Source organism: Gymnoscopelus braueri (assembly GCF_963280865.1).
Source record: "Gymnoscopelus braueri genome assembly, chromosome: 17".
Lineage (NCBI taxonomy): Eukaryota > Metazoa > Chordata > Actinopteri > Myctophiformes > Myctophidae > Gymnoscopelus > Gymnoscopelus braueri.
Genome location: NC_137617.1, coordinates 18,470,387 through 18,483,989, shown reverse-complemented (window position 1 = coordinate 18,483,989; position 13,603 = coordinate 18,470,387). Strand labels below are relative to the sequence as shown.

Below are 13,603 nucleotides of genomic sequence, written 5' to 3'. Positions count from 1 at the left end.
TAAGCCGACAAATCTCAATGACGTCCTGAAATTCTGGGAAACACACATACACACAAACAATGTGGCCAGTTCCAACTTTGGGGATTAGGCAAATGTGCCGTAGCAGACAACATAATAGAGCAGATTTTCCATTCCTAAAACTGTGTAAAGACAGTTCCTGTCCTTTTATAGTATACCCTTGTTGTTTGGTCTCCAAAAGTCTCTCGGTAGAAAAGTGTTTGTGTGTGAGTGCGTGCGTGCGTTGGATCTTGCCAGAGAGTAGCAGCCCAGCTTTCCTTTCCAATGCCTAAAATACTCAGTGCATACCTCCTTCATTCCCTTCTTTCTCTCCTTTCCCTCTTCAGCTCCCTGCCTCTTTTTAATGAATTCACCTTACAAACCAGATGATCTCATATATGTTTTCTAATCAGTATGATTTCAGCCATGTAACTGTAAAACTTCAATCATTGCAATTCAAGGTAATTGTTCAATTATCTATTTTGTCTCATAAGTCCCTTAACCACTGATAACACTGTCAACCTGCCGTCCTTATTTTGAGCATGTGAAAAATAAGTGGTTATGTGGCAGTTTCTCCACTGTCTGTGAGCTAATGTGTGTGTGAATGGGTGAATGTAATGCACATTGCAAAGCGCTTTGGGTAAAGGCGCTATATAAACACTATTTGTTAAGTGATAATGCAGCTTTACAAGTGTCATGTGACATTTTAAATTGGAGGGATTGATAATTATGAAGCTTCCTGTAATCTCTCGATCCATCTTTCTTTTACCCATTTTAGGGTAAACAAACTGCATTATTATTGTGTTCATTGTGGATTTAACTGATGGATATTAACTGAATACAATGGTGTCATGTTGTATTCCCCCTCTAAAATCACCCTTATCATTGATAAAGTGATTATTGAAGTTAAAAGCTGCTGGAGAAAATGATATGTAGCCTAACCTCCGACTTAAAGAGTAATAATCTCAAATCACAAACAAAAATATCAAAATGTCAATATATATTTTCCAATATAATAGCCCCTTACTCTGGTGTACATGTAAAAATGTCATTAGAGGGGACAGACTGTAGTACGTGGTAAAATGTGCAGTGTTACGTTTACTCAGAAAGTGTAATAACGGCCCACTGTGTCTTGCTAAAGAGCAGACGGACCAAGATCAACATAGGGAATCAGTGATGTTGCCAGCATCAAACCCAGTGAATGTTCAGTTTACATAACCATCAGTTCACCGTCTGCCTGTAATACAAGGCTGCTACCACTGACATCAAACACCAAAAACAGAGATCTTTTTGTACTTGGAAATGCTTCTGTACACCGTATCTTGGCAACCTCAATTTGGAAGTGTTTCTATGGCAAAGTGTTTCTGTGGTAACAATTCACTCGTTTGAGTGAATTGTGTGCGTGCGTGTGCGTGAGACAGAGAGACAGGGAGAGAGACACAGAGAGAGGGAGAGGGGGGGGGGGGTACTGCTTCATTTCCTGTGCAAGGCATTATGATGGTCTACGTGCTTCACATGTGATTGAGTTTTTTGTCCTCCTGCACTCAGTAGTTTCATGCTTATGACACGAGGGCTTTTAGCATCTGAACTTGGTTTAATAAATATACTCAGAAACTCCAAACAATATAGCTATTCATTTTGCTCCAACTCAATATTGTGAGATAACCGTCATCATCAGTCATGAGATGTTCATGTCCATCAGACATTTAATTCAATTGACATAAGTTATAGGTCAAGTTCCTGAACCACCAGATATCAGTGGAATTGATTCTATGTAAAGATAATCTAATCCTGTCGTACAAGGAGCAGATCCTTGGTTTATTCAAAGCACTAAAGTAATGCCTGTATTTTTGTTTATTATCAATCTTTCTTGGTGTTTACAAGAGACAGTTTCGTGTTTTGCTCATCACAATCCTGGTTCATCCTGATAAATTACCTGCATAGACATATTGCATTAGAGGGCATGAGCAATGTATTTGGTAGATGGTGCAAAGTAATTTAAAGTTACATTTTAGAGCAAAACATCTTGACAGTGTGTGGTACAATGTTGTAATGAAAAATGGTTGAATAAATATTGAATTCAAACTTTCTTGTGAAATCTTAGGTCAAATTCAGACCGCTGCCATTCTTTTCCACAATGTTCTAAATGCAATGCTCCATCGACCATGTATTAACGTGCTGAAAATAGCAGATCTGTAAGTAGTTCACAAGAGCTTAGAGAAAAATCTTTAGAGACAATGTGGTGCGACTATGGAGAGCTCTTCACTGAGACACCTGCTTGATTTCCCTAACAAAAGACTTCACCATCACAGATGCACCTCATTTTACCTCAATTTAAAGACTAATCCACCATCCATCACAAGCATACACACTCAAAACAACTAAAACACTGATTAGACCACAATCAATTGATGAATTAATGTTACAATAAATAATGCATCGTAATGCAATTAAACCACATTCACCCTGTGTTCTAGACAGGGCTCGAGGGCTGTAAGCCTTCCCAGTACAGCCTAATGTTTGCAACAAAAAACAGGCACCAATCTGTCAGCAACCACAGGCTGCCTTCAAACTGCGGCTAACTAGTAAATTAAAGAGAATATGGTGACGTAAAACTGACTCTGCCTTATACCTGAATGCCACAGTTTAAAGCCACACCTGCATGTGGCAGCATGCCAGTTAGCATAGGGAGTCTGTCCTAAGCCTGTGTGTGTGTGTGTGTGTGTGTGTGTGTGTGTGTGTGTGTGTGTGTGTGTGTGTGTGTGTGTGTGTGTGTGTGTGTGTGTGTGTGTGTGTGTGTGTGTGTGTGTTTCTGTTTACACACTTTGAATGTGTCGACAGTAGACGGGTGGTAAGGACTAAGGATGCTCCTACAGGTTTTAAATTGAACCATCCTGTAATTGTGATGCCATAACAAAGTACAAACCCCTTAGGACTCAACCCCGCTCTGATGGATTGGGTGCCTTTAAAGCTGTACACAAAGAACGCATCGCACAAAACTTTCTCTCTCTGTTTATTAGCCCCTAGATTTACCATGTCAATTGTCATCTCTGCTCCTAATGCTACTATAATCCTAGCAACGCGTCTTGCATAAACGTTCTCCCCCCCTCTCCCCTGGTCTCTGTGGCTGGAGAGAGGGGGAAAAGGCAAACAGGTATTGCTCAACAGACAAGCAGAACAGGATCTGCGCTGTTGTTGCTGCGGAGTGCGGACGTTGTGTTCTCTTCACGCATGCACACGCAATATAGGAGACACACACCACACACACACACACACAGAAGGAGACTTCTGTATCATGATGTATAATGGAGTGGCGAGATGTATGAGGCATGGAAAAGATATGAGGCAGCAGAGGCACTATTGTAACAATGTTTCAATATCATCACTATATTTCTCATGTACAATTATGACATTTACACAATTTGATTCAATATAATTGAATATGAACGAATGTTCAAAAGGTTTAATCAAAGTAAAATAATTGTCCAATCATCAACGGCAATAATGAATTTCGTTTCCTTTGGAAACTGCGTCTCTTCAAAGTCAGTTTTATTTCAAGGGAAGGACAAGGAAAGTGCATAGAGACACGGATAAAGATTCAAATTAATCTGATTGCTTATCATATAGGCTACACAGTCAATTCCTCTAATTTGAGTCTGAGAGTGTATGTATGGACCCAAACAGTCCGGGCCTTAAATACACTTCACTATCTCAGTGAGAAGAACGATTTACTACTTAAACTCTAGTACTGTATAGTGGTACTTATTAGTCTATCGGAGTCCCCCAGGGGTGTTTTCCCCTCAATCAAATCTCTTAGCCGAAAGAAAAAAAGACCAACCTTCAAACAAGCAAGAATAGGGACAGTAGGGTTCATGCAATTAACATCAAACCGATGCTATCTGGTTATCACCGCCAACAGTCACCCATGCTTTTTCCACTTCACTGTACAATGTATTGAATATTTACCATTAAAGTGGTTTAAAAGGCCTATGTGTTACAGGCTTCCCTGAGGCTGGAACAGGTTTCACCCAGCAAGCAATTTATTCATTGTGACTTGACTATTAGCCTAAAACACAAAGCCAGTGCTCGTTCATTTTTCCCGAAGTGCTCACTATTCTTCCTCTTTTTAATCAAACTGTGCTCCACCGCCTCCATCAGCCGAGTACAGGCTGTGTCCGATTCTATTCTACACACAACAGATAATATCCTATATTTTGTTTGGATTGAGCTTTCATTTTGTTAGTGTAATCAAAATCAATTTTAATATAAATTATTTTTTTTTAATTCATATTTGTCGTGAAGACAAGCAAGATGTCTATGTTGTCAATGCAGTGCATTTATTATTTGAATAAACTGAGCATTTAACTAGGGTTACAACTATCGATTACTTTTTGATCAAATAATCAAGAAGCAAGTTTTTTTATACACATTTATTTGCTTTAATTAATATATCATCATATTGGGGCGATGATGGCTATGCAGCCAGGTTCGATTCCAGAGCCCGACGGCCTTTGCTGCGTGTCACTCTGTCTCTCTCTCCCCGTTTCCTGTCATTCTTCACTGTACCATCCAATAAAGACAGAAAAGCCCAAAATATGTATATCATCGTATCGTCGCAAAAAATCCCAATTGATTCCCAATCAAAAAAATGCTGAAAATAGCTTGATGCGACACGTTGTTAACTTGTAGATATGCCAATATCGCAATTGTTATAATCGATTAAATTGATTAGTTTGATTAACTGATGCACCCCTACTGAATACTGAGCATTAACTACATCCCCTCCGGTGTCCAGTCCATGGACAGACTGCATCACTGATGGTCCCATCCTCCTCAGCCCAGAGTGATTTAACATCAGTAGCATGCAGTGACAGTCTAGACTGGTGAGTCACAGCTGGTTGAGTTAACCTGCCACTGAGGCTGTGAGTCTAATTCTATGGGCTTTAATCACCTCACACTGGGTTTCACTCAATGGGTGCAATGGAGTGTGAGAAAAATGTTCAACTCTGGCTGTGTAGAATTGGGCCAGTGGAGAGAAACACACACACACACACACACACACACCCACACACACACACACACAAGTAATCCGGGAACAGGTTGCCATAGAGCCAATATTTTGAAACTGTTTGTTCCCACCTGCATAATAAGAACTATGACACAGTTACTTATCAATCCTCAACTGTTGTTGACCTTTGGAAATCATTTAGCCAGTGTGTGTGTGTGTGTGCGCGCGGACGCACGCACGCACAGTAACTTAAAAATCTATGCTGAGATTCTTTGTGGAATAGGATTTTGTTTTTGCAAAATATTACAGTAGTATATGGCCCTTTAAAGCCTGAAACACTAATGAGACCCACACTATGCAAAGTGCACCGACCTGTTCCTGGCAACAATGCAGTTGTATTTGGAAATCACGTCATCTGTCTGTGACAACCAGTTTGGTGTGGGGGTGTGTGTGTGTGTGTGTGTGTCAAATGCTTTGATGTCAATACTGTATGATAGTGGTTCTCAAAGTAGGATCCAGGGGCCCTCAGGGTTCCTTAAGGGGGTTCTAATCTAAATGGACCCTTACAGCTCTGTTACTCAAAATACAGGTCCATTTTAGTTCAATTTATACACTCTCTGAGTTATGGTGGTCCTTGAAATTAAAAGGTTTGAGAACCACAGTAGTGCTGTAAGATATTGTTAGCTAGTAGCAGATTGAGGGTGCAGCAGGCATGATGTCCCATTTACAACACCAGAAACACACACTGGTGGATCAAATAGTGTAAAATACATGACTTTTGTTAAAGATGCCAAACTATATTAAAAAGGTAGTGTAAAACTGTAAATGATACTTTGTTTTGTTTAGTTAAAAAGTTAAAGCCTGATAGTATAGGCCTAATAGTCTATAGTATACAGAGACTATTCAATAACAGGGGTCTCCCCATCTCTCTGGCACTTTAATTAGTTACTAATTAATACATTTTCAGGTGGGTTGCCAACTTCAGCCAATCACGAAAGAGTAGGTCATCACTTCCAATTTCACTTGTTTATCCAGTGTCCTGTATGCTTTCTCTCTCCTGATTGGACTAAATTGGCATCCCGACCTGGAAATGTATGTTCTGCTTACTAAAGAGCTGGAGAAACAGGGAGACCACTGTTAGCTCTGGTCCATACTAGCGTTAGGAGGAAAACTCCTTCTAACGCTATGGACCAGAGCTAACTGTTACTGAACAAACACTCTATAGAAATGATTTATATCAGAATATATAGCTATTTAACATGTATGTATTTAACAACAACAAAACAATCACTTACACCAAACAAATTCCTTTAGCAATGGTGTGGCTTAACCTTGGCTTATTTTGCATTTTCAACTTGTGCTTGATATGTTAGGATGCATTGCAGCCCACCCCCAAGTCAACAAGTGCAGCAAGTGGCCCCCATTAAGACAATGTCCTCTTTAGTGCAAGAAGAGAATAATTGACATCGTCATGAGTCCTTGCAGCACACAACAATGCGCTGTCTGTTGTTGACTTGTTGTTGTTTACGAGTCCAGCAAACCAGACTAATAGCCTGCCTGCATGCGCAAGAAGAGCCATTGTCACCAAGTTGCAAAGCAGGTTCTCATATTTCTTGGCGCACCTACCTGTTCCATAGTACTATAATAATAATCAGCCGCTGCAGTGATTGTGTGTAGAAACGAACAGTGGTGTAAAGCAACTGCGTACATTTACTTAAGTACTGTAGTGTTTCCAATTTTCAACAATTTTACTTCTACTCCACTACATCTAAGAGGCAAATATTGTACTTTACTCCACTGCAATTATTTGACAGCTTTAGTTACTTTGTAGATTTTGATTATTGTTACAAAACATGCATTAACCACTTCAGCCCTATGCATACTTAGGCTATCTGAAAAATAGCAGATCTACAAGCTCACAACGCGTTGTAGATCTGCTATTATCATACATTTAGAAACTTGTGAAATGGGACATTCTGCAAAATGAGTACTTGTACTTTCAGTACTACAGTATATTTTAATGCGAATACTTTTGTCAATTTAAGTACATTTTCAAGTCACTTTAATTTGTAACAGAGTATTTCTACATTAGTGGCATTATTGGTACTTTTTACTTAAAACACAAAATATGAGTGCTTCTTCCACCACTGGAAACGAAACAGTGTTTCGTGAATGTTGCAATGATCCCACAGCACAGCAGCACCAACAACACGGACCAACATCACTAACATTAACAGCACTTGTGACAGGTGTGATCGCAGCGATTCTCCTTCTTATCTGCCCGCAGCATAAATCCCCAAGCCGCCACAACACAGTGCAGTAGTTGAGGGGGTTGAGGAGAGAGAACTCACTGAGGAATGTGCTCTATGCCATTGTGTCGTGCCAAGAATATCACTGCTCTCTGGGTCAAGTTGAGCTTCACACAAGACACTATACACACACCTCCTGGAACTTATGTACCATTTACTGTGACGGCCATGAAGATTCGGCACTTTGCCGATAATACGGCAATAAAAAAAAGAGCGAATGTCGACCCACCTTCTCTGGCCAATGCGCCCGTCAGTCCGAGCAGCAGGGCTCCGAAGAAGACACAACTTCTCGCCGTCTCCATCTGACGAAAGCGCCACTACTTCTAGTCCATATTCCCCCCGAAATAAAGTATGTTTTACTCCTCACCCGGGAACGCAGCGATATATTCCAAATACCTTCCCCCCCCGCCCGGTGAGCTTTGACAGGTTAGGAGTTAGTTTTTTTCCCCCAGTCGTTGTAACTTAACTTCCTCCCCGGGAGTTCTGTGTGCCTCTGGTTAGCTTGTTGGTAGCAGTGTTGCCAGATACTGCGAGAGAGATGAGCAACTAGGTGTATGAAAACGAGCCTAAAACAAGCGAGCCGTTCGGCCTTCGCCCTTTAAACATTACATTGGCTATTTGAAAATAGCCGGCGTTGTGAGCTTGTAGATCTGCTATTTAAAATCTTGAAGAAAGTGTGAAAAATTTGGAATATTTTTTAAACATTTTAACAACACAAATCTTGTATGGGGGTCCCTGGCATTAAATATTTACATATTAATGGGGCGATGTCCTTGACATGAAAATGTTTAAGATGTTTCAGTTTCAACAACATTAGGAAACAAGCCCAAATAAGTTTCTACACTTTAGAAACAAGCCCCAAAAACCCGCAACCCACAACTACCAATATTTACAGCAACTACACAGAAAAACAAGCCCAAAGTTGCATGTAAGGGGTGCTAGCCATTCGTAGATACGAAAGTAAAAGTCAGACAGACTCAATCAAAACTATCATAGTCTTGATCCAAGGCTACTTATAATAAGCGGACATGGCAACCCTAGTTGGTAGTAAAACGTGACAGAGAGAGGCAGGCAAGGGAAAGAAAGCGCGCTCCCGTGAAGGCCTGAGTGGGGAGTGGCAAGTTGAGCCAGATTCACTCAAATATTCTTCTCTGGTCGAGATCTGTCCTGGGAACAAATATTATTGTGTTGTGAAACTTTTTATTTCTTCCCCTGATACAAATGCAATTTAACTCTAAACATGTTTTAAGGTTTTTATTATTATTATTTTACATTACTCTTTGATATGGGTTTTTTTTCTCAAGAAACACAAAATGGTGTGAAAAGTCTTTAAAAATGTCTTTCTCTCTCCATTTCCCTCATTAGAAATTCCAGAATCTATAAGTATGCAAATATTGTTGATTTCCTGGGAACAAATAGGAGGAGCTCATCATATTGTGTGTTGTCAAACTTTTTATTTCTTCCCCTGATACAAATGTAATTAAACTCTAAACATGTTTTAAGGTGTATATGACATTACTCTTGTTTTGTGTCTGATTTGGGTTTTCCACAAGAAACACGAAATGGTGTTAAAAGTCTTTAAAAATTACTTTCTCTCCCCATCTCCCTCATTAATAAATGCCAGAATCTGTAATTGTGCAAATGCTGTTGATGTCTAAAGTTTTACTGCTGGACACACAATTATGTAATGTATCCCACGTCACTTTAAAAATCCACTCTCTGTAGTGTGTAAGAGGCTTCAATTTAAATTGTAAATTAAAAAAAAAATATGTGTGTGGGTGTGTGTGTGTGTGTGTGTGTGTGTGTGTGTGTGTGTGTGTGTGTGTGTGTGTGTGTGTGTGTGTGTGTGCGTGCGTGCGTGCGTGCGTGCGTGCGTGCGTGTGTGCACCAGTCCTTGTTCGATCAGGCTTTTGATGTGACAGGCTGCAGCTCACATTTTAAAATGAAAGTAAGCTGTTACACATGTTTAAAACTTGTCCTTCAACTTCTCATGCTAAGTAGAAGTGACTTCATAGTCAATGTCATAGTCAATGTGACTGGGGACTTTGCTTATAAGACAATTATAGGTCAGGCTTTTGTGTTGTATAATCATCTGTGACAGTCACTTTTGTGCTTAATTAGGCATGCAAAGCTTGTTAGTCCAACATGATCAATTTCCACTACAGGCCTATTCAAACTGTGTGAGCCTTACAATGACTCAGTGATTCTCAAACTTTTTCATGTCAAGGACCCCCAAGTTAATGTGTATTTGGCCATAGACCCCCATCTGAAAGAATTTTGTGCCAAAGACCCCCACACAAGATTTGTGTTGTTATAAAATGTCTCAAAAATATTCCAGAAAAAAAGCAGATCTCCAAGTTCACAACTTGCGATGAGACACGTTGTGAGCTTGTAGATCGTCTAATTTTCAATTATCCAATGTATAGATAATAGGATTAACTCATTTTGTTGGGGCCCCCCTGGAACGCCATCAATGATCCCTGGTTCTCAAAGTGGGGTCCGGGGACCCCCAGGGGTCCTTGGGGGGGTTCCAGGGGGGCCCCAGCAAAATGTATCAACACAGCATGATAATCATTTTAACCACTTTATCCATATTTTATATGTTGGCTATTCAAAATTGGCAGATATACAAGCTCAGCTGCGATGTACACTTTTTTATTAATCTTGAAAGTATTGGAACATTTTGAATTATTTAGATTTTTCTTAACACAAATCTTCTCTTCTGAGGGTTCCTGGTACAAAACCTTTTCAGATGGGGGTCTGTGGCCAATGGCATATCAATTTGGGGGCCCTTGGCACGAAAAAGTTTGAGAACCACTGATCTAAGGACCGTCTAGTCCGGGTGAGGGTTGACCTGCAGGCAGGTGAGAGATACTGTATGGTAGTGAGATGATTCAGCTGCTGAACTCACAACAGAAAATACCATTCATCTGCATTGATTCACAGAATGAAATGACTATTTATATATTTGTTGATATAATTCACATACTACTAATAATAATGATATTTCACATAGCACTTTTACAAAGTTTACATGTTTAGATGACTTTTTCTCAAACGTTTTAATTTCAAGGACCCCTATAACTCTAAGAGTTACAGACCTGTAAGGGTCCAATTGGAACCCCTCAAGGAACTCTGAGGGTCCCTGGTTCACACTTTGAGAACCACTTGGTTAGACTACAGCCTACAGGCCTCCAAAAAACAAAATAAGAAAAATAAAAGCTACCAGACAGCCTCAGCTCATTCAGCCTGCTAGATTTATAACTAAAGCAAAGAAAGCTAAACATACACAAATTCTCTGATCTCTGCACTGGCTTCCAGTCAGTAAGTCATGTAACTGATTGATTTTCATTTCCTTGCTTTCTACGTTATGAACCCTCAAGAAGTTGACCAGGACCAGTCTGTTCACTGTTCCCAGAGTTCAAACAAAACATGGTGAGACAGCATTTAGTTATGATGCCACACATAGTTTGATAGCTAGAACAAACTTCCAGAGGATCTGAGGCTTGTGCCAACTATGTTATGTTCTCCACTGCCTTTGATTAAGGAACATTTTCTGCTTAACAATTTTTATACACCCATTTCTTCTTTCTTTCTTTCTTTCTCTCTTTATGTATTTATTTCTTGATATTATAATTTAAAACATGTTTTAATCTTCTGTATTTTATGCTTTTAAATACCTTTTGAATGCATTTATGTGCTATACAAATAAACTTGCCTTGCAGAATAAAAACAGAAAACAGACAAATCAACTCAAAGCTAAGAACACAGAAACAACCAGAAGGATGTGTAGAGTAAAAATAGGCAAAACGAATAGTATAAAACAAAGCAACAATCCAGATTTGGATTTGGATCAGTGTGTAGCATCCAGGAGGGGGGGGGCATTGGACTAGGATTGACTTCCCTGCATGCCTCAGGGCAAACACTAACAGTTATTATTCTATTGTTGTGTTATTATTTGCTATGGGGAATGGGTGTCATTGGTTTATGTTCATTCTGCCTTTTATGTCACCTCCATCCAATGCTGCCAGGTAGAGGTATCAGCTTACACAGTTGCCAAAAGGATTCTCACCATACCAGAATATACCACCTAAAACACTGACCTCTCCCGCTGGCCAAGAGGTGCCAGTGCGTCCTGAGATTGCCAGCAAGAATGGCTGGCAGAGAGCGACAGTGGCATGTACTACACGCTGCCAACCAAAACACGGAACTAATCTAAAAACATGGCTGTCCTCAAAGTACAATTGGACTTAGAATTCTATCACCTATACAGCTTGCCCCCAGAAAGTCAAACACACTCCCTCAGCGAGTTCCATGGAAGTTGCCCCTTGGTAGTGGCATCCTCTGCCCCTCACCCCTCCTTTTTCTATTATATCTTTTGCTGCTATTCGAGTTGTTACCAATATGTAATGTATTGTATCTATGTATTGTATGTCTTGCTGATGAATTGAGTACAATGGACCACAATGGTGCCATCAGTTTAGCAGAGTTTTTTTGACTGTACTGCCGTACTGTTATAAAACATGTTTTTAAAAAAAGCATTCATTCAATCAATCAATCAAATCATGGAGTCTTCCAGGGGAGGTGGCGAGCTGCTAAAATAATATCTGCTGACACCCCAGAGGCTACAGGCAGCCTGCCCTCCGTGTCTTAAATAGAGCATGACCAGCTGTACACCCCCAGCTCTGCTCTGCTGATGAGTCTAGGCAGGACTTCAAACAGCCACCCTCCATCCCATCAAGTCTCGACAGAGGCATGCCAGCTAGAGGAGGTGACAACCTACTGTACCCTGCTATAATGGAGATGGACCTCGAGACGTCTACCTCGTTCAAGTCCAGATGGTGGCTCAACTTGATGGCTTGTCATAGAGTAAGACAGCTGTTCGTAATGCAATTGCATTTGAGGGCTGAGCGATACAGGTATTGACGGGCCTCTTCCCAGAGATCTGTACACAACTCATAGTCTCTCTGAAGTAACAATTTGGCCGATCCAGGCTGAAGCCAAAACACAACTGCCTGCCAGGATGAGGAGAGAGCTTGGGGATTTATGCCACTGGCCTTTATGCATGCCCAACCACCTTCGAGAGCATGTTCATCAGTCTGCAATGCCCTACGAGAAGCAGAATTGCCCAAGCTCATACATACGTAACACTATGCCTAACCCTAACCTTAACCCTAACCTCACAGAAATTATGCCTAAACCTAACCTCAAAACTCTGTCCACCTGGGCGAAACACCAAAGAAAGAGACTCTCCCCTAAATCACGTTGGCCTATGGCCACCATGATTGACCGTGTGACAATCTAAGAAACAAGCCCTCAGGGCTTTTTGTGTTATCCTTTAGCATGATTTTATAACTGCACCTCTGCACTTTTTGCAAACTGCAAAAGAAAGTATTCAATGAATCAATAAGAAGGGAACCGGGTGGAGACAGAGAGACCCTCCACACTGGAAGACCCTATAGGGCATCAGAGCCTCCGGGCTTGGGGGAAGCAAAGGAGACGTCTGCTTCACCATCCTGGGACTTTGTGTAGGCTCAGTAGAAGCCTTTGGTGGGGCCTGTAGCATCCCAGAGTGTGCATTTGACAAGGATGGACTTCCCAGCATGCCTCAGGGCGCACACTACCGTTATTGTTCTATTGTTGTGTTATGTTATTTGCTATGGAGAATGTATTGTGGGGATACATGTGTCATGTCATGTGCAGTATGATTAATGTCATTGGTTTATGTCCATTCAGCCTTTTATGTTAATTGTGTTAATTTTGGTAGTGAGTAATATGTTAGTAATACAGTATGAATAGCTACAGGGCACCCCCTCCTTTCTGTGCATAGTTAGAATTGGTTTGGCACTTAGTGTGCAGGTGTGTGCAGGTGTTACTTAACCCATTGAGACCTGTTGCTACCTATACGTTGTTATACCTTTCAATCCGGATGCCACCTCTGTGTCTCATTAGTTGTTGCTATAATATAGTAACATCAGTTTTTATTTTTTATTTTTAGTAAGGAATTTGACCGTTTTCAGATAACTATGGTTAGGTTTTAGAAGGCGTTTTTAGAATCGGCCTCAGGTCTAAATGGGTTAATGTGTTTAGAAAGCCATAATTTTCCTTTGGATCAGATACTGGTCATTACAATAGTATGTTTTACTTACTACTGCTTGACTTAAACGCAGAAATTGACTTAGCCTAACATCCTCTGCTAGTCCTTGCTGTGGGCCAGAGCCAGATGCTGTTGAATGCCGAGCCTAATCCATTTTCAGTGGTGGAAAACAATGGATTATTTGATTCCAGT

At 40.6% G+C, this 13,603-nt stretch overlaps 1 protein-coding gene across 1 annotated transcript in view; it reads right to left on the bottom strand.

Moving 5' to 3' along the window:
• The window catches only part of erbb2 (erb-b2 receptor tyrosine kinase 2), a 38,241-nt gene extending 30,445 nt beyond the window's left edge, over nt 1-7,796 (bottom strand). The window contains exon 1 of the mRNA XM_080456181.1: nt 7,544-7,796. Coding sequence (XP_080312307.1) covers nt 7,544-7,616 — 73 coding nt within the window. The 5' untranslated portion in view covers nt 7,617-7,796. The remainder of the gene's footprint in view (nt 1-7,543) is intronic.
• Between the last annotated feature and the right edge of the window lie 5,807 nt (nt 7,797-13,603).